Raw genomic sequence first — 17,796 nt, forward strand, 5'->3', positions numbered from 1 at the left:
TTTTTGGAATAAATATCAAATTGCATGATTAGCTTAGACCTGACCTTAGATATACACGTGCTGTTTGTGCATCTGTAACTGTTCATCCTTTTGGGATAAGGATGTAATCAGTGATGCCTGCAAAAGAGAATTACAGTGCATTAGCTGTGTGTTAAGTTGTGCTGAAATCCATGGATCTGTTTATTTATCTCTTCAGCCTTCTCCTTGACCTTTGGTTCCTTCACCTTGTCTTTGCTGGGAAGTACAGTGCTTGTGGTACTGGAAGCTGCCCATCCTGTTGGATGGAACTGGAGATCTTCTAAACCTAAACCTTTGTTGTGAGTTGTTTCTCACTCCTTTGTCCAATCTCCTACAGGAAAGGCCTTTGACATCACATACGTGAGACTGAAGTTCCACACCAGCAGGCCAGAGAGCTTCGCCATCTACAAACGCACACGGGAGGATGGCCCGTGGGTGCCCTACCAGTATTACAGTGGGTCCTGTGAGAGCACCTATAACAAAGTCAACCGGGGCTTTATTCGGACTGGGGAGGACGAGCAGCAGGCACTCTGCACGGATGAGTTCAGTGACATCTCCCCCCTCACTGGGGGCAACGTGGCTTTCTCAACGTTGGAAGGACGTCCCAGCGCCTACAACTTTGACAACAGCCCTGTGCTGCAGGTACGTGAGCAGGACTGGTGTCTGTCAGATGGTCTGAGCTGGGTCCTTCTGTTAGCTGTCCTGGAGGGCAGCTTTGGGGGCTGGACTGTTCATACTTGAGCTCTTGTTCATACTTGAGGACCACTGGACAGGTAGGGTGGGTGGGGTGATCCAAAGAAATGTTTCTGGAGAAAGAATGGAACTCCATTGTAAGTAAGTTTAAGGTAAAACAACAACAAAGAAAACATCAGTGGTATCAAAGATGACTTTTCATAAACACCATGGAAATCTTCAGAGAATGGATGCTTACCTCTGTCAGCTTAGAAAGCAGCTGCAGCATTTTGCTGTTGTTTCAGCTATACGAATAGGGCCTGAGTCTGCTATGAGGTATCTTCATGTATGTTTTGAGCACAGAAGATCAAGAAACATAGTATATGATTAACAAGTGAGGAGTTGTTTGAAACCCTTAACTTTCTGCATTACATGTATGCTGAGGCAGGGGGAGAGTGATTTTATCTACCTTTAGTTTCTCTTACAAAAGGCTTAGATAAGGGATTTGGTCAGGGGCTTTTTGTTCTTACCATTCATGCTGCTGGCTGGGCAGTGCTCTGGAGCATACTGGGGGCACCAGTTTATCCGGTTTACTTGCCATTTTCTCCGTGGTCATCATGCAACAAAGAGCTAAAGCTGTGGAATTTGCCCCAACAGGGCTTGTCTCCTTCTTTTAGGAGCTCCTCCCTCCCTCCTCTTACATTAGCAAGGCGATCCCTGATCTTCAGTCAGTGGACAGAAAAGCAGGATCCTGTGGGGCTCAGTTCTACAAACAAATATAAAGATAAATGGGAGAGAGAAAAACTTGTGAAATGGAAAAGAACCAGTTTGGCCACCTTATTCCTGCAGCTAGACCTTGTTGAGAGTGGTTTCTAATCATGAATGTGAGCAGAAAAATTTCCAGTTGGTGATAGGGTTTATAATCCTCTAATAAACTCCATGTAGGGAACGGAGACCTGACCACTGGTTTCCTAAAATACATACAAGCCTCTGGCATTGATTTTGCAGAACTGAAGTAAATCTGTGTTTTGTGCTCAGTGTTTCCATGTGTTGATGCCAGTGCGTGTAGCTCAGCAAATCTCCTTATTGTGCTGGCTGAACAGCAGCGCAGCTGCAGTGTACACGCCTGGATGTTTTTCCTGTACTCTTCACCACGTTTGAAGGAAAATAGGATTGCAAAAGCTGTAATAAGAGCAGTGAAATGCTAACAGCCACAGGCTGAAGGTGACATGAAATCTGGAGACTCGCTATGTTTGCTGGCTGTTGCTGGGAGAGGATAGGGAGGTACTTCGTGGAAGATGCTGTGTAAGTACAAAGATTAATTCACACCCTCACTCATCTGCCTGTCTTCTTTTCTGGAGATGTATGTCTGCAGATGAGCGCACCCTAAAGCTCTTCCCATTCTTTGCAAGAGGGCAGCCACCAGGTATGTGAGGGTAGCAGAGCTCCTTGTGCTTCTTGCAGCTGAGAGCAGTCAGGGCCCAAGAAGGCCCTGGGAAGGGGTGCAGAGAAAGGGCTGTGTGGAAAACTTATCCATAGCAAGAGGATATGAAGTAAGGCTTCCTGGGCAGGGCTGGGTGAGCCTCAGAGGAACGGAGGGGAAGTGGTGAGGTAGGAACGTGCTGACTGATGGATGACTGCTGGCCAGACTTACGGAATGTAAATACAGCAGCTGGTGATGCGGTGCTGACACGCACTTCAGGGTTCCTCTGTGTGTGCTCTGATGGGGTTTCTGTCTGCCCTAGGAATGGGTGACGGCCACCGATATTCGGGTGAGCCTCAATCGCCTCAACACCTTCGGAGATGAAGTTTTCAATGACCCCAAAGTGCTCAAGTCGTATTACTACGCGATTTCTGATTTTGCCGTGGGTGGTAGGTGAGTAAACAATAAACCTCTGTGTTTGTTTGGAGCTTTTGGTGGGGATTACCGGAGTGCTTGACAGATGCTGGTTATACTCACGTGGTACTGTTAAGTTCCTGTCTTTATTGACTGTCAAAATGCCACAGAGTGAGTCTTTATGGAGCTCACAAATACTATACGTGTCTTCTTGAGGCTGTAAATCTCAGAGGGAGACGAGGACTGTGTTTTATTTCCTGATTAGCTCAATTAGTTCAGCGGTTGGGGAAGTGGGGCACAAAAAGTGACAAGAAAGTAAAACAAAGGGGAAAAAAAGGTATTTAGGAGTGCTTTGTTACACACGTCGTTAATCCGTAGCCTGGAGTAACAGCAAGTAGGAAGTCTCAAGGTTGTTGCTTCACCTAAAGGTTGGGGGCCATCTCCCATGGAGATCTGAAGCACTGTACAGTGCTGTGATTCTCTGTTCCTTCTGCCAAAACGTACTGCAGAATGCTTTAATCTTCATTTGTTGGCAATAGAATGTTTTCGTAAACAGAGTTGAGCCCAGTGGAGCGTTTCAGGCTGTTTTGCAGAGAGCAAGCTGGAGACTGGGCTGCCATACCAGTCACATTGTGATCTTTAATTCCTTACTCTGACAACAGTAGCATATGGGCAGCATGTATAACTTTTCCAGGACTCCCATGAGAGAGACAGTAAGGAGATGTGTACTAATGTAACACCAGTACTATTTTTGCTTCTTCTGCTTAGTTTATCCTGCTTTAGTGACAGATTTCAGAGGGAGGTGGGTTGGCATTCTTGCTTTTCTATGCACTTGCCTTGAGGATGCTACACCTGCTTGTTCCACAGGATTTGTATTATCAGTTTTGTTGTAATCTTACACCTTCTGAAATACACCTTGTCTCAAGTTTTTATATCTGGGCATTTTCTGGATTGCTCCATGGGAGACCTGGATCTCTGGATTTTAAACACCCATTCTTTGTCTCTTGTTAACCAGATGTAAATGCAATGGCCACGCGAGTGAGTGCATAAGGAATGAGCTTGGGAAGCTGGTCTGCAACTGCAAGCACAACACCTTTGGGGATGACTGTGAGAAGTGCCTTCCCTTCTTCAATGACCGGCCGTGGAGAAGAGCAACAGCAGAAAGTGCCAACGAGTGCTTGCGTATGTGTGTCCACACACCTGGCAGGGCGAGTGCTTGAGGGTTTGCTCCCCTGGCTGTTGAAATGGCCTGGTTTTAAGTCTCCGTCTCTATCCAAAGCCTGTGTGATTTGTGCTCCCAAGTTGGAGATGCTTCAGATCCCTCTTAGTGCCCCTATAGAAGTATCTCAGGTTTCTGAGAGCATGAAATGTTTGTTGGAGATTCTGGTGTTATCCAAACTCACATCTGCCCACATTTTCAAAGGAAGGAGACCCAAGCCTTCCTTAGAGGCAGGCCTAAAACTGGGATGACCCAATGCTGTGTTTTATCTGGCATTTCAGCAACATGTCCTGCGAGTTCTCTGATGAAGCATAGGGTGGTAGATGGACTGTTACTGCTGTTGTGTCAGCAGAGGCGTTCAGATTCTCCTTGGGGATCTGCATGCATAACGTGCTCTCAAAACAGGCTCAGATTCCTATCTCAGAGTATATGCTGATGGGAAAGTAGAGCAGAGTCCATTTCCTTGTGCTGCTCGGAGCACATCCAGATCTTTTGAGGAATGTTGCCTTTGGTTTGTCATCCCTGTTCTGCAGGAGCTTTTTGCTGTGTCCCTGGGAAGGAGCATGTCCCTTCTGGAGAGAGATGGGAGCAATCTTTAGGAGAGAACTTTACCACAAAACCTATCAGCTCGTACTAGTAAAACAAATGCATTTAGTTTCTGGAGTCTAATTGCCTTTTAAAAAGTTCATTTAGTGTTCCCTGATTTCCTCTTGGATTTGGATTACTTTCTTTAGTTACTTCTAGACTATTTCATCCATTTTCAAGATTATTGCAACAGTTCTGGGCTGCAAATGGAAATGTCTGGGACTGAATGCCAATTTATTTTTCTTAGTTTAGTGTTGCAGCTCCTGGTAGTTTACTTTATGGGGAAGCTTTTTCAGACAGAAAAGCTTTCTTCCTGTCTGACCTCGGTGTGCACTGATGGTTCCCAGCTGGCTGTTGGAGACCTGTGGCTTCCCTTGACAGGATGCTGAAGCCCGGCCCTCCCTCTCCCAAGCAGAGGGAATTTGGGCTCTGCCTGCTCCCAGGAAGAAGCCCTTCTCACAGCAGGATGTCAGCCCTTGCTCTGATCTTGCCATGTGTGTTTGCGTGACTGGAGTCGGTGGTACTGCGTGGGATGGGAGGGCACTCTGTGGGCTGGAAGTCACCACTAGGCTCACGGGGACGAGAGTGGCCCTGCTGGTGGTCACTGGGTGCCCCGTGTCACCAGGATTCCTCAGCATGGCTGAAGTATTCATATTTGTGTGCTGGGTTTTGTGACTGGCCGGGTTGGGATTTTTTGGGCTCCTCGCTGCAAGAAAGACATTGAGGCCCTGAAACGGGTTCAAAGAAAGGCGACAAAGCTGGTGAGGGGTCTGGAGCACAGGACTGATGAGGAGCAGCTGAAGGAGCCAGGAATGTTCAGTCTGGAGGAGGCTCAGGGGAGACCTTACTGCTCTTTATAACTATCTGAAGGGAGTTGTTGTGAGCTGGGGGTCAGCTTCTTCTCTCATGTAACAATGATAGAATTAGAGGGAGTGGCTTCGAGCTGCGCCAGGGAAGATTTAGGCTGGATGTTAGGAAATACTGCTTTTCTGAAAGAGTGGTCATGCAGTGGAATGGGCTGCCCGGGGAGGTGGTGGAGTCACTGAGCCTGGAGGTGTTCAAGGAACGTTTGGATGTTGTGTGGAGGGACGTGGTTTAGTGAGAACTATTGGTGATGGGTGGATGGTTGGACTGGACATCTTGAATGTCTTTTCCAACCTTGGTGATTCTGTGATTTTGGGATATCCACACAGTTGATCCCCATGTGTTTTTCTGCAGCTTGTGACTGCAATGGGAGATCCCAGGAGTGCTACTTCGACCCCGAGCTGTACCGCTCCACCGGCCATGGCGGGCACTGCTCGGGCTGCCGGGACAACACCGACGGCGCCCACTGTGAGAGGTGCAGAGACAGCTTCTACCGCCTCGGGAGCGAGGAGGGCTGCCTGCCCTGCAGCTGCAACCCTGTGGGTAAGTGTAAGGGTGCTGCAGCCGATGGCAAGCCTGGAAGTGAAAAGGCTTTTTTGTCATTTTTAATTTCGGCCTGCACAGGAGATGTTTAGTGGGTTGTGTAATGGTTAAAATTATCCTTGGATCTAACTGGGCTTGGAGTGGCAGGGGCAGATAGTTCACCACTGCAGCATTTACTCCTTCGAATGTACTCTAAAATAGTTGTCTTTTTTTTTTTTTTTTTTTTTTTTCCACCACTGTGTATGTGTTGCCTTGGGCACACCCAGCACTAAAGCACTCATTTAAATTCTTAATAAACAAGATTACGCGAGCGGATATTTCAGGAAGTTCTTTGGACCAAAGAATGGTAGTGAATATTAGCAGCATCAGTTTCTCCTACTGAGTATCTAAGCACTGTAAATACAAACCAGTGAAACCTTAAACACAAAAGGGGACGAGAAGAAACAAAGTCAAGTCAAAACATGCAGTTAGATTCCTTTTTAAAAAAAAAAAGAATGGAAAAAATCCTGGCAGGAGAACAAATCTTTTGTCGTCAAGGGAACCGCTTGACCTGTATGGCGTGGTCCCATAACTCCAGCAGCCCTGCAACAAATAGGGGCGAAGGAAACAAAAGGGTAACAGATAGTAAGATATGATGTGAGGTTCCAAAATAGAGTAGCTGGAATAAGTAATTGCTTTCGGCATGCCCTAAAAGCAGCCAGTGAGAGGGCTGGCAGGGTACGTCTGCTAGCTAATTTGGTCAGAGTCATACAGTTCTGAAGCTTTGACCAAGAAAGGCCTCTTTTTTCCTCCCTCGGCTCTCCCTGGTTCTCATGCCCTACCTTATTTTAAGACATGTCTGTGCTGAGGGTTGGTGTCAGTGGAGTGAAGAGGCAGTGAGGTGACTTCCCAGGTATTTTAGGACAAATTTCAGAGGCCCTTATAACTTAGTCATCAGCTTGTGTCATCCAGTGTGTATCTGGATTACCTTACATGACTGTTTTTTACCTGAACGCTGTTTTTACCTTAGTAGTCATTTGTGGGATTGCAAAGGAGTCTCACAGAAGTATGCTGTACTTGGTATATGGTGAAGGTTTTGTACATTCTTCTCTCCTGTCCAGCCTAATTGTCTCATGACTTTTCACTTTGCTATAATCGTCTAATGAGGACTGAAGTGGAAAGAAAAGTATTTATCTATTTTAGTATGCTTTTGTCCTAGTTGTTAACTCTTGTAGTGCTGACAGCTTTTGGCCTGCTGACTGCAGCAGTGCCTGAGGAAGAGGCATTGAGGATTAAAGAAACCCTTGCTGCTGTTTGTGCAAGTCCCCTTCTGGGGATTTTTGGGTAGTACCTTGGAGGAATCCTGTCAAACAAGAAAGTTTTTCTGTAGAATTGATTAGGGCTAATAGTGTAAGCACATGGAGCCTCTCTCTGGGGGGATGGTTCAGTCTTTAAATCCAGCTTCGGAATCTCTGGGGGAAATTGGAGCGTGAAGGGTAGAAGAGATCAGGATAGCTCCTGGCAAAGGGGAGGTGGTCACTGGGGAGACACAGGGCTTGGGGAATAATTTCTTAGGGCGTGCTGCGGGGAGAAAAGGTGGGGCATTAGATCATAGACTCATAGAATGGCTTGGGTTGGAAGGGACCTTGAAGGTCATCTAGTTCCAACCTCTGCTATAGACAGAGACACCTCCCACCAGACCAGGCTGCTCAAAGCAACATGGATGGACGTAGATGTATCAAGGTAGTATTGAGAGCAAGAAATAAGGAAGAGAATGCAATTAAGTTTTGAAGAATTGTATAAAAATAACATTTGGAAAGAATACTTCAAGCTGAATACAGGTTTGTTTTTCTTTTTGCAAAACTTGATAATCTGTCTCCAGGCCTGCTATGGAGAAACACCAAACTGTGAGCTGTTGCTCATCAGCTTGAAGCTGTTCTTGAGACTTCCTTGTATTTCTTGCACGTTCCCCACAGCTGGGTGAATCTCACATGTGTGTGGTAAGGCCCCTGTCCTTGTTTCCCCAGGCTCCCTCAGCACGCAGTGTGATAGCTATGGCCAGTGCAGCTGCAAACCTGGTGTCGTGGGAGAGAAATGTGACCGCTGCCAGCCGGGCTTCCACTCCCTCTCTGAGGCTGGGTGCAGGTAAGAAGAGTTGCTCTCTGAAGGGAAAAGAAGACGCCTTTTTAAAGTATGAGTGATTTTAATTAATTATCCTCTCACGTGGCTCTCTCAGGCCCTGTTCTTGCAATCCTGCTGGCAGCACAGGTGAATGCAACATGGAAACAGGACGGTGTACTTGCAAGGACAACGTTGAGGGCTTCCACTGTGAGAGGTGAGTTTTCGTCCTGTGGCTTTGTTTCAAGAATGAGAAATATTTGAGCAATGGCCTGGAGTAAGTAACAGGGAAATGAATTCTTTTTCCTTTGCAACTTCAGATGCAAACCTGGGTTTTTCCATCTGGATCCCTCAAATCCAAGAGGCTGTACGCCCTGCTTCTGTTTTGGACACTCCTCAGTTTGCACCAATGCTGTTGGCTACAGTGTGTACAGCATCACCTCCAGCTTTCAGTTTGGTAAAATGAGCCTTTCTTTGTATCTCAGGTCGGGTTGATGAAAGTGGGATAAGTCCTGCTCCCTCCTCTCTCTGTGAGATTGCAAACTTTGGGTGCAATCCCAGATTCCCTTTTTTGGGAAGCACGGAGCTTCCAAAGTCAATGAGAACTTCCCCATCTTCAGGTTGTTTGTTTCGTTGGGGTGGAAAGAATTCATGGCTTTGCCCTCAGGCACCCAGTGCATGCAGTTTAAGTGGGTACTGATAATGTAAAACTTTATGCCTCAAAAAAGAGGTGCTAAAGAAGGAGGGGCATTTTCTCCATTTTAGAACTGAATCAAGAGTTTGAGGGAGAGGATTATAATTGCTTCAGGTTTTGGGTTGCTTGGCTCTGAATGAAACGTGATTGTGTTTCTGATGGATCCGTGAGCTGAGCAGAAATCTTTTCTCATACAGTCTGTTTCCTGCATATGAATGTTTTCATTCTGCGTAGTCTAAAAAGAACATCTTTATAGTTAAAATTCCAATGGAGAATGGTTCTTACAAAGGCTGAAACTTGCATAAAGTCATTGCTGACTGCTAGTTTCCCAGTCTTTTCCTGAGGTCTTTAGAAATCAAAATGTTAAGCAAGTTTGCGTTTTTTGTAGTGTTTGAAGTTCAGAGGGCTTAAATCAGCACTCTGGATATGCTGTGTGTGTTCTGCACAGTACCAGCATATAGAATAGAGATGGGTTACATATGAGCAGTTTGCAGGATGACTCCTTCGAATGATGTTGACTGTTGCATGTTTGGCTTTCAGGAGAGGACGAGTGGCATGCTGAGCAACGTGATGGCTCCCAAGTCCCACTGCAGTGGAGTTCAGAGACCCAGGACATCTCTGTCATCTCGGACAGTTACTTCCCCATTTATTTTGTTGCACCACGTAGGTCACTGCAGAAAAGCTCCCTTCTTGACTCCCTTGCCTCTCTGTTCTCTGTCTCCTGACCATAAGGATTTCTTCCCATTCCAGGCAAGTTTTTGGGCAACCAAGTTTGGAGCTACGGTCAGAATCTGACCTTCTCCTTCCGCGTGGACAGACGGGACACACGTCTCTCTGCAGAGGACCTGGTGCTGGAAGGGGCTGGGCTGCGTGTGTCGGTGCCTCTCATTGCCCAGGGCAACTCGTACCCCAGTGAGAGCCCACTGACCTACACCTTCAGGTGAGGGGGCCCAGCCCAGCCCAGTGGGAGCCCAGAGAGCAGGTGGGACCCAGTCTGCCACACACCCTGCCCTCTGAGCTCCTGGGAAAACAAACAGCAGTAATTTTAGCTCACAAGAGCGGTCTTATCAGGTCAATTTGAAGCTGGCTGTTCAGCGGTGTTGCTTAAGTGTATGAAGAGTATGTGGCAATTGCATGCCTTGCTTGGAAATAGTGCTTTAAAAGGACACAGCTGTTAGCATCTGAAAGCTTTGCAAATGGAGCATGGCTTTTCTCCCTAGGCTCCATGAGGCTGCCGATTACCCGTGGAGGCCTGCTCTCTCTGCATTCGACTTCCAGAAGCTTCTTCACAATTTGACTGCCATCAAGATCCGTGGAACATACAGCGAGAGAAGTAAGTCGCTGAGCAGAGTGCCATAAGAAAGAGGGATAGACCCCTTTATTTGGTGCTGTGATTGCTTACTTGCAGGGATTGGTCATGAATAAATGCGGCAGGTTATTTGGCAGAGCCATGCTGAATTGCTTTCTGCCTGGCCTTCCTGTGTAGCAGTTTCTCCTGGGGCTCCTGGAGAGGAGATGGAGAAGAAACATGATGTGCTGCCTTTGAGAATCTCAGAGTTGAGTGCTTGTCACTGCTGATGTCCCTCTGTGGAGCAGATGTGGTTCTTCACTCCTATTGTGCATCCAGCGCTTTCCAAATTGATAGGAACGTGCAGTGCAGAATCCTGACAGATACGATAGCGTAGATGTGGGGAGACAAAAATCAGTTTCTCTGTGATCAGTTACCTTCATCCTGTTGAAAAATTCCCCATGGTGTGAGGATTTACAAAAATCAAGTGCTAGTTATGGACCGTTGGATGTTGTCATGAGAAGAAGGATTTTCGGAGTTAAAATCAAGCAGACAAAAATGCACATTTGCAGCTTCCCCAGATGTGAGTAGGGGTTGTTCATGAAGAGGAGCCCAGAATGATGCATGACAGGGAGCGGGCTGTCACCTGGGCAGCTGCTCGTAGTGCAGCAGTGACCATGTCTTCCTCTCCCTGCTCCGAGGTGCCGGTCACCTGGATGACGTTACCATCACCAGCGCTGTCCCAGGGGCCGGCGTGCCCGCGGCATGGGTGGAGAGCTGCTCCTGCCCTGCAGGCTATGAGGGGCAGTTCTGTGAGCGCTGCTCCCCCGGGTACCGCCGAGAGACCCCTGGCCTGGGACCCTACAGCCCCTGCGTGCCTTGCAGCTGCAATGGGCACAGCGAGACCTGTGATCCTGAGACGGGTAAGCAGCAAGAGGGCGAGTGAAGGGCTGTTTTTTTTGTGTTGGCTGAAGAAGGAAAAAAACCCACTTGCCTCCTTGTTTCAGGCGTTTGTGACTGCAGGGATAACACTGCGGGCTCTCACTGTGAGAAGTGCAGCGATGGGTACTACGGAGATGCGACAGCAGGCACAGCCTTGGACTGCCAGCCCTGCCCGTGCCCTGCTGGCTCCAGCTGCGCCGTTGTGCCCCGCACAAAGGAGGTTGTGTGCACCAGCTGCCAGACGGGCACCACAGGTGAGCCCCTGCCAGAAGGGCACTTTTCCCACCCTGTGTTCCTGATCTCCTAGCAGTTCTGCTGCTCTGACCCACAGCAAACTGCTGTGTCTCTTCATTCAAATGTGACCTGTTTTTCCCTTCCTCCACCAGCCCTGCTTCCCCAGGCGAGGCTCAGGGCTGAAGGACTTGTTCTTTGTGCACTTCTCTCAAGAATGGAAGGGAAAGGAATGTTTTCATCTGTGCAAATCTTAACATTTCTGTGCTATGTATGTGAGCCATGCTGGCTTCTAGTACAGATCTGGCACACGGGCCCAAGGCCATGAATCCCCATCCCTGAGCTGACTGGGGGGCAGCCAGCCCATGGCAGGGAATGTTGCTGAGTCTTTGGGTTCCCTTCCAATCTAAGCCGTTCTGTCCTCTGATAAAACTGCATAGCATTGGGCTGAAACTTTGATAGATCTAAGAGTCAGGAAGATGGGTTAGACTGAAACAAAATTAGAAGGTGTGCCTCCTGTTTGCCAGCCAGAGGCAGTGTGGGATGCTCACAGAGGCCAGTGTCCTCCCTAGAAAGAGCTGGAAGTTTGCAGTGACATGTGAACACCAATCAAAACATGCAAGACCAGACTTATACTCAACAGTTTTGAAAAGAAATGTGTGAACAGGTGCTGAGCTTTTTCCTTAATGACAAACCGGAAAGCCTGAGTGCGTACTTGAGTTGTGAAGTGGAGCCTTTTGTTCTGTCTGCCAACAGCAAATAAGACTTAAGATGGTTGGCAGCTTCCACTCTTCTCTGTTGGTTTTTTGCTTGGCATGAAAGACTCCAAAGTCCAGAGTACCTGTAAATGCTTTAAATGCTTGGGAAAGCCCCTGCTCAAGCCCAGAGGCACGCCATCTGGAGCAGCTCCTGGGGGTTCCCATGGATGCTATCGCTTTGTGAACCAATTCAGAGTGCTGAGGTCGGAGTTCCTTGCAGCTCAGGTTTCCATGCAAGCTCATCATTTATTGTAGCTAGCATGACCACCCAAGAGTTGCTCCTGCTTCTCGTGCTTCTGAATGTGTTCGTAAAGAGGGAAAGGTGAGGGAAAAGATGGTTTGTGTGTGTAGAACTGCCTGAGAAAATGCTTGGGACTGGCAGGGAAGGCTGAGCTGGCAGCTAGTTTGGGAAGCTGCTAGGCTGCATGCTTTGGGGGCTGCCTGCTGAGGTTCAATAAATCTCACTGTTGTGTGGCTTCCTGGAGCAGGGGTGCCCCCATTGAGCTCCTCCCACTCGGACTCTTAAATTAACAACAAATTACAGCAAATACGGATGGATTTAGGGGTAGCATGTGCTTCTGTCCCGCCACAGGCAAGAGGTGTGAGCTGTGTGATGATGCCTACTTTGGAGATCCGCTGGGTGAAAATGGGGCTGTGAGGCCGTGCCGCCTGTGCCAGTGCAATGACAACATCGATCCCAACGCTGTGGGCAACTGCAACCGACAGACAGGAGAGTGCCTCAAGTGCATCTACAACACGGCCGGCTTCTATTGCGACCGCTGCAAGGATGGCTTCTTTGGGAACCCTCTGGCCCCCAACCCTGCTGACAAATGCCGGGGTACGAGCATTTCCTCTCATGTTCTAAGCTGGTTTGGTCCCTGAGAACTGCCTTGGGGTGACGTTTCCCATTCCTGACCTTTTTGCAGCTTGTCACTGTAATCCCTATGGCACCGTGAATCAGCAGACGAGCTGCAATCAAGTGACAGGGCAATGTGAGTGCCTTTCCCATGTCACTGAGAGGGACTGCAGTGCCTGTGAGCCTGGCTTCTTCAACCTGCAGAGCGGCCGAGGCTGTGAGAGGTAATCTTCAGCCCATGCTGGGGCAGCGGGCCCTCTATTGGGTCTGCCATCAGCAGCGGTGGGAATGTGGTGCTTGTCACCAGTGCCTCTTGTTCCTTGTTAACACTGCTGAGTATGGGGAGGAGCAGGAGTTAAGGAGTAGCTCCAAGAGCTGTACAAAAATCTTGATTTATAAATAGCTTTATAAATAGCCCTAAATCAGAGTTTTAAATAGAAAAGTGTCACATGGCTGTGTGACTGTTGGTAGCAGGGGCTCGTGGGTTCCTTTTTTAGTGCAGCCACCAAGTGACCTTGCATGGTTCAGGGGCTGGGTGCCTTGTCCCAGCAAGAAAAGTTCACTGCCTTGCTGTGGAGGCTTCCAGCAGTGCTCAGAGGGCTCCTTCAGAGGCACATCAGTTGTGCCTCCTGCCCGTTGTTGATGTATGGCTCTCTCCCCCAGGTGTGACTGCCATGCTCTGGGCTCCACCAACGGCCAGTGTGACATATGGACGGGGCAGTGTGAGTGCCAGCCCGGCGTCACCGGCCAGCACTGCGACCGCTGCGAGGCCAACCACTTTGGGTTCAGCCCTGAGGGCTGCAAACGTGAGTGTGGGTGCTCTATGGCCTCAGTGTACAGATCCAGACTTAAGGAGCAGCGTGATTGAAAAAGAGGGTGATCCAGACTTTCCTCCTGATATTCTTAGAATCACTAAGGTTGGAAAAGACCTCTCAGACCCCTAAATCCAGCTCTAGCCCATCCCCACCACTGACCACATCCCTCAGTGCCACATCTGCGTGGTTCTTGATTGCTTCCAGGGATGGTGACCCTACTGCCTCCCTGGGCAGCCTGTGCCAATGCCTCACCACTCCCTGTGAGAGTGAGTTTTTCCTAATATCCAACCTGAACCTCACCCTGGCACAACTTAAGGCTTTGCCTGCAGAGCAGCACTCTGATGAGAACAGGGCTCTGCCATGGGTCGTTAGGTGCTCTGCTTCTTTGGCAGAGAACGGGCTGCAGTTTTTTAGTGTTTGTGTGTCTCCTTTGCTCTGACCAAGGCTTAACTTCCCCGCAGCATGTGACTGTGACCCGGAGGGCTCACGTGCCCTGCAGTGCCGTGAGGATGGTCGCTGTGAGTGCAAGGAGGGCTTTGTGGGGAACCGCTGCGACCAGTGTGAGGAGAACTACTTCTACAACAGGTCATGGCCGGGCTGCCAGGAGTGCCCTGCATGTTACAGATTAGTGAAAGATAAGGTAAGGCCACCAATGTGACTGACTGTGTGGTTTCTGAGGTTGGTGCTTTGTGCCATACCTGCTTGCCCGGTAGCTCTGGTGCAGTATCAGAGTGACGGGAAGCAGAAAGGTGTGCTGTTGCTCTCCCCGTGATGTAACTGTGCTCTGCCCTTTTCACACAGGTAGCAGAGCAACGAGAGAGGTTACGAGAGCTGGAAAATCTTATAGCAAACCTGGGCACGGGAGAAGAAACTGTCACTGATCAAGCCTTCGAGGAGAGGTTGAAGCAGGCAGAAAGAGATGTTATGGAGCTGCTCCGAGAAGCACAGAACAGCAAAGGTGAGCTGAGCAGATCAGATGTGGGCTAGCATGAAATGAGCTTGGTGTTTGTGTTCTCTTAGGATGTAGAGCTTTTTATTTCAAGACTTCAATGTGCACCAGGAAGAAGAGCTATTTGGGATGGTGTTGAAACTACTATGCATTATTATAGGAACAGCAAAGGCTGATTTTTGCCTCTGATGTTCTTTTTTTTTAAAAGCAAAAGGGTGCTCAATAGGTTTGTATTTCTGCAGTTTCACCATTAGCAAATGCAGCCTGAGTTGCTCACAGATTTGTTTGTTGGATGCCTTGGGCCAAAGCGTCTCTTGTTGGGATATCATCAGTGATAAGAATAAATGCCTCAAAATCCTGCTGGCAAACTTTATTAGCTCACCATGAAGTGCATAATGTCCTAAAAAGTGCTGTTGTGGTGGCCTGTAGCTGTTTTTCCTGTTACACTCTGCTTCCTAAGAGTTCTTGTTCTGCCACCTCTACTATAGGATGTCTACGAGGAGGGCATTAAGAAGTGTGACAGTGGATTTTGCTTAGGGTTTTTTTTAACACATTGAGTTAATGCATGCTCTAGAAAAGAGCAACTTGAAGGAGACTCGACTTTGCACTAGCAGTGTTTCCCCCAGGAGTTTGCTCGCTGATTTGAGACCGCCTGGGAAAAATCTTTTGGCAAAGCTTGGAAGAGCTGGTACCAATCTGACACTGCATGTGTTTGGAGGGATTCCTGCTGATGGGAATGATTTCTGAAACTCTGCATCTCTACATAGTGTTGTTTCCTTCTTAGCATCCGTGCCTAGATGACAGTAGTCCTGTGTGCAAGGTGTGAGTGTGGGTATTACATTAAGGTTAGGGCATAGATTGGCTTTGGGGTGTTACTTCTCCATCTCTCCACATCTTTCCTCTGGAAAAGGCAAGCTCAAGGCAAGCAAAAATGACACTTGCAAAAAGCACATGTGGCATTTCTTTGTGCTCTTCTACTTGAGATGTGACTTTTTTTTAATGCTTTAAATGCTCACATTTAATACATAGGATGTGCTGCAAGACAAAGATGTGTATTTGTGGAAAACCTTAGTTTTGAAGGCATGTGAAGTTCTGCTTGGACTTTGTCCCCAAACAGTGCTCAAGCCTATCAAAATAGTTCACGAGGCATGTGCCTGTTCTACAGCTCCATTATTGAGAAATTGCTATGGGGCATTACCTGGCAGACAAGATTTTAGGGAGCTCATAGTTTGTGTGTTGAAGAACCAAGGCTGGATCATCTGTTCTGCCAGCTTTCATCATCCCTCTGGAGTGGGTGGCAGTCAGGGTGGGTTTGCTGCGCTGCACATCTTCAGCTGCTCTGTTTGGGACAGAGTCTGGCTCAAGGGAAAGCCACCATTGCCCAAAGAGGATAACATACAGCCCTGCCATTCCTCCAGCTCTGCTCATATTGTAGTAATGAAGATAAATGGAATCAGGAAAGCAGATGTTACGTACCTTTAGAAGAGCAGCTCAGTTGCCTTTCTTTAATCAATGATAGAGGTGAAACAAGATTCTGAACACAAGATCTCCCATTAGAGCCAGTTCAAGCACCCAGCAGGTCTGTCCGATTAGTAGTTAATGATGATGACTTTGATCTCAAGCCAGCTGAATTATGAAACACCTTTGCTAAGTCCCCTTTCAGCAGAGGATTAACCTGCCAGTGTATTGACTGCGATGCTAAGCTGCTGCTCCAACTTTTTTTCCTGCTTTAATTAATTTTGCTTCCCTTCTTTTGCATGGTGTCTTTCAGACGTAGATCAGGGTCTCATGGATCGTCTCAGAGACATCAACAGCACACTGACAAGTCAGCTCAGCAGGCTGAGGAACATCCAGAACACGGTGCAGGAGACAGAGAACCTGGCAGAGCAAGCCCGGGGCCGGGTGGAGGACACAGAGGACCTGATTGCAATGGCTTCTGATATGTTGGAGAAGGCAAAGATGGCAGCTGGCAACGTGGTGAGTGTGCTGTGCAGATCTATGGGGCAGGGGGAGGGCAGGGCCATTCCTTGCTGTACTGTCTGGCTGTGTTTCTCTGCTTTTTGTCACTGCCATAGCAGATTTGCTGTGGAAATGTCTTCTCGTTACTGAATAATGCTAGAAAATAAATTAAGGAATTTGCAAATTCTCTTTCACAAATGGCATCCTTGCCCCTGTTGAAGGAAAAACCCTGAACATACACCAAAATGTTTGCTTTTAAGGGAAAACTGCTGGTGGAAACAGCAGTGGCTTAAGAAAAAATAGAGGTCAGAAGTAGGTTAGACCCATCTCAAAGCATTTAGATCATGACAATAAATATTTAAAGCATTGATGAATAAAAGATGAAAATAGAGCTTCAAGGTATTTTTTCCCTCTTTTTTTTTTTTTCTTTTTGCAGTCCATTACAGCCCCGGAGTCGAGTGGTGACCCCAACAACATGACTCTGTTGGCAGAAGAGGCTCGCCGGCTGGCTGAGAGGTAGGCTGTGCTGCAGCTCCTACCAGTCCACATCTGGGCCCCGCAGAAGGAGCAAAACAGAGCTGGTTTGCTTGATGTGAAACATGCATCCTTGGGCTGCTTAAGAGATTGCTTGGTACCCTTTTTGCACGCCTGTGTGTCAGGGCAAATCCTGGATGCGTGCTGTATGCTCCAGCAGCATCTTCCACTGCACCACTTCACTGGGTGAAGGAGGAAGATCTTGGAGCTGAGGACAGAAAGTGCTGCTTGGCAGTTCTAACGGTGTCATTTTCCTTCTGTGATCTTGTCCAGGCACAAACAAGAAGCTGATGAGATTGTTCGCATTGCCAAGGCAGCCAACGATACTTCCACAGAAGCGTATCAGCTGCTGCTGAAGACCCTGGCTGGGGAAAACCAAACAGCACGTGATATTGATGAGCTCAACCAGAAGTGAGTCAGGAACAGAAAACTGAGTTCATTTCCTGGCAGTACTTAAAATTAGATGGCTTTTTAGCATTTTGTGCTTTTGGGTATCTCTGTGTTCTAGCCTCTCTGCTCTCAGTAAGTTCAATTCAACAAAAAGAAATGATAGAGTAACGGGATCCTTGGTTTTATTTATTTTTTGTTAGGTATAACCAAGCAAGAAACATTTCTCGAGATCTAGAGAGACAGGCCAGCAGTGTGCTTGAGGAGGCAGAGGAAGCTGGAAATAAGGCCCTCCAGATCTATGCTAATCTCACTAATCTGCCTACTGTGGACACCACAGGGCTGGAGGTATGTGATGTGCATGGCTTTGTAAAGAGGACAGACATTAAAGCAGTGTGCTAGGTGGCTGACAAACACTGTGTGCTCTTTTCTAATGGTACTCTGCCTCAGATCCATCTAGACATCATCCAGATGTCTGTGTTTTAGTTTTTATGAAGGAGACTTGCAAGCGAGAAACTACAAATAGATCCCCTATTTCTGCCAGGTTC

At 47.9% G+C, this 17,796-nt stretch overlaps 1 protein-coding gene across 1 annotated transcript in view; it reads left to right on the forward strand.

Annotated features, from left to right (window-relative positions):
* The window catches only part of LAMC1 (laminin subunit gamma 1), a 49,984-nt gene that overhangs the window by 26,560 nt on the left and 5,628 nt on the right, over positions 1-17,796 (forward strand). Inside the window, exons 2-22 of the mRNA XM_052665662.1 lie at positions 356-660; positions 2,436-2,566; positions 3,543-3,709; positions 5,550-5,738; positions 7,745-7,862; positions 7,954-8,052; positions 8,156-8,292; positions 9,070-9,192; positions 9,280-9,469; positions 9,750-9,862; positions 10,519-10,740; positions 10,825-11,013; positions 12,341-12,586; positions 12,675-12,828; positions 13,268-13,410; positions 13,881-14,059; positions 14,221-14,377; positions 16,140-16,345; positions 16,764-16,843; positions 17,135-17,272; positions 17,452-17,596. Coding sequence (XP_052521622.1) covers positions 356-660; positions 2,436-2,566; positions 3,543-3,709; positions 5,550-5,738; positions 7,745-7,862; positions 7,954-8,052; positions 8,156-8,292; positions 9,070-9,192; positions 9,280-9,469; positions 9,750-9,862; positions 10,519-10,740; positions 10,825-11,013; positions 12,341-12,586; positions 12,675-12,828; positions 13,268-13,410; positions 13,881-14,059; positions 14,221-14,377; positions 16,140-16,345; positions 16,764-16,843; positions 17,135-17,272; positions 17,452-17,596 — 3,431 coding nt within the window. The remainder of the gene's footprint in view (positions 1-355; positions 661-2,435; positions 2,567-3,542; positions 3,710-5,549; positions 5,739-7,744; positions 7,863-7,953; positions 8,053-8,155; positions 8,293-9,069; positions 9,193-9,279; positions 9,470-9,749; positions 9,863-10,518; positions 10,741-10,824; positions 11,014-12,340; positions 12,587-12,674; positions 12,829-13,267; positions 13,411-13,880; positions 14,060-14,220; positions 14,378-16,139; positions 16,346-16,763; positions 16,844-17,134; positions 17,273-17,451; positions 17,597-17,796) is intronic.

This window comes from Tympanuchus pallidicinctus, unplaced genomic scaffold, assembly GCF_026119805.1.
Source record: "Tympanuchus pallidicinctus isolate F22 unplaced genomic scaffold, pur_lepc_1.0 scaffold7, whole genome shotgun sequence".
NCBI lineage: Eukaryota > Metazoa > Chordata > Aves > Galliformes > Phasianidae > Tympanuchus > Tympanuchus pallidicinctus.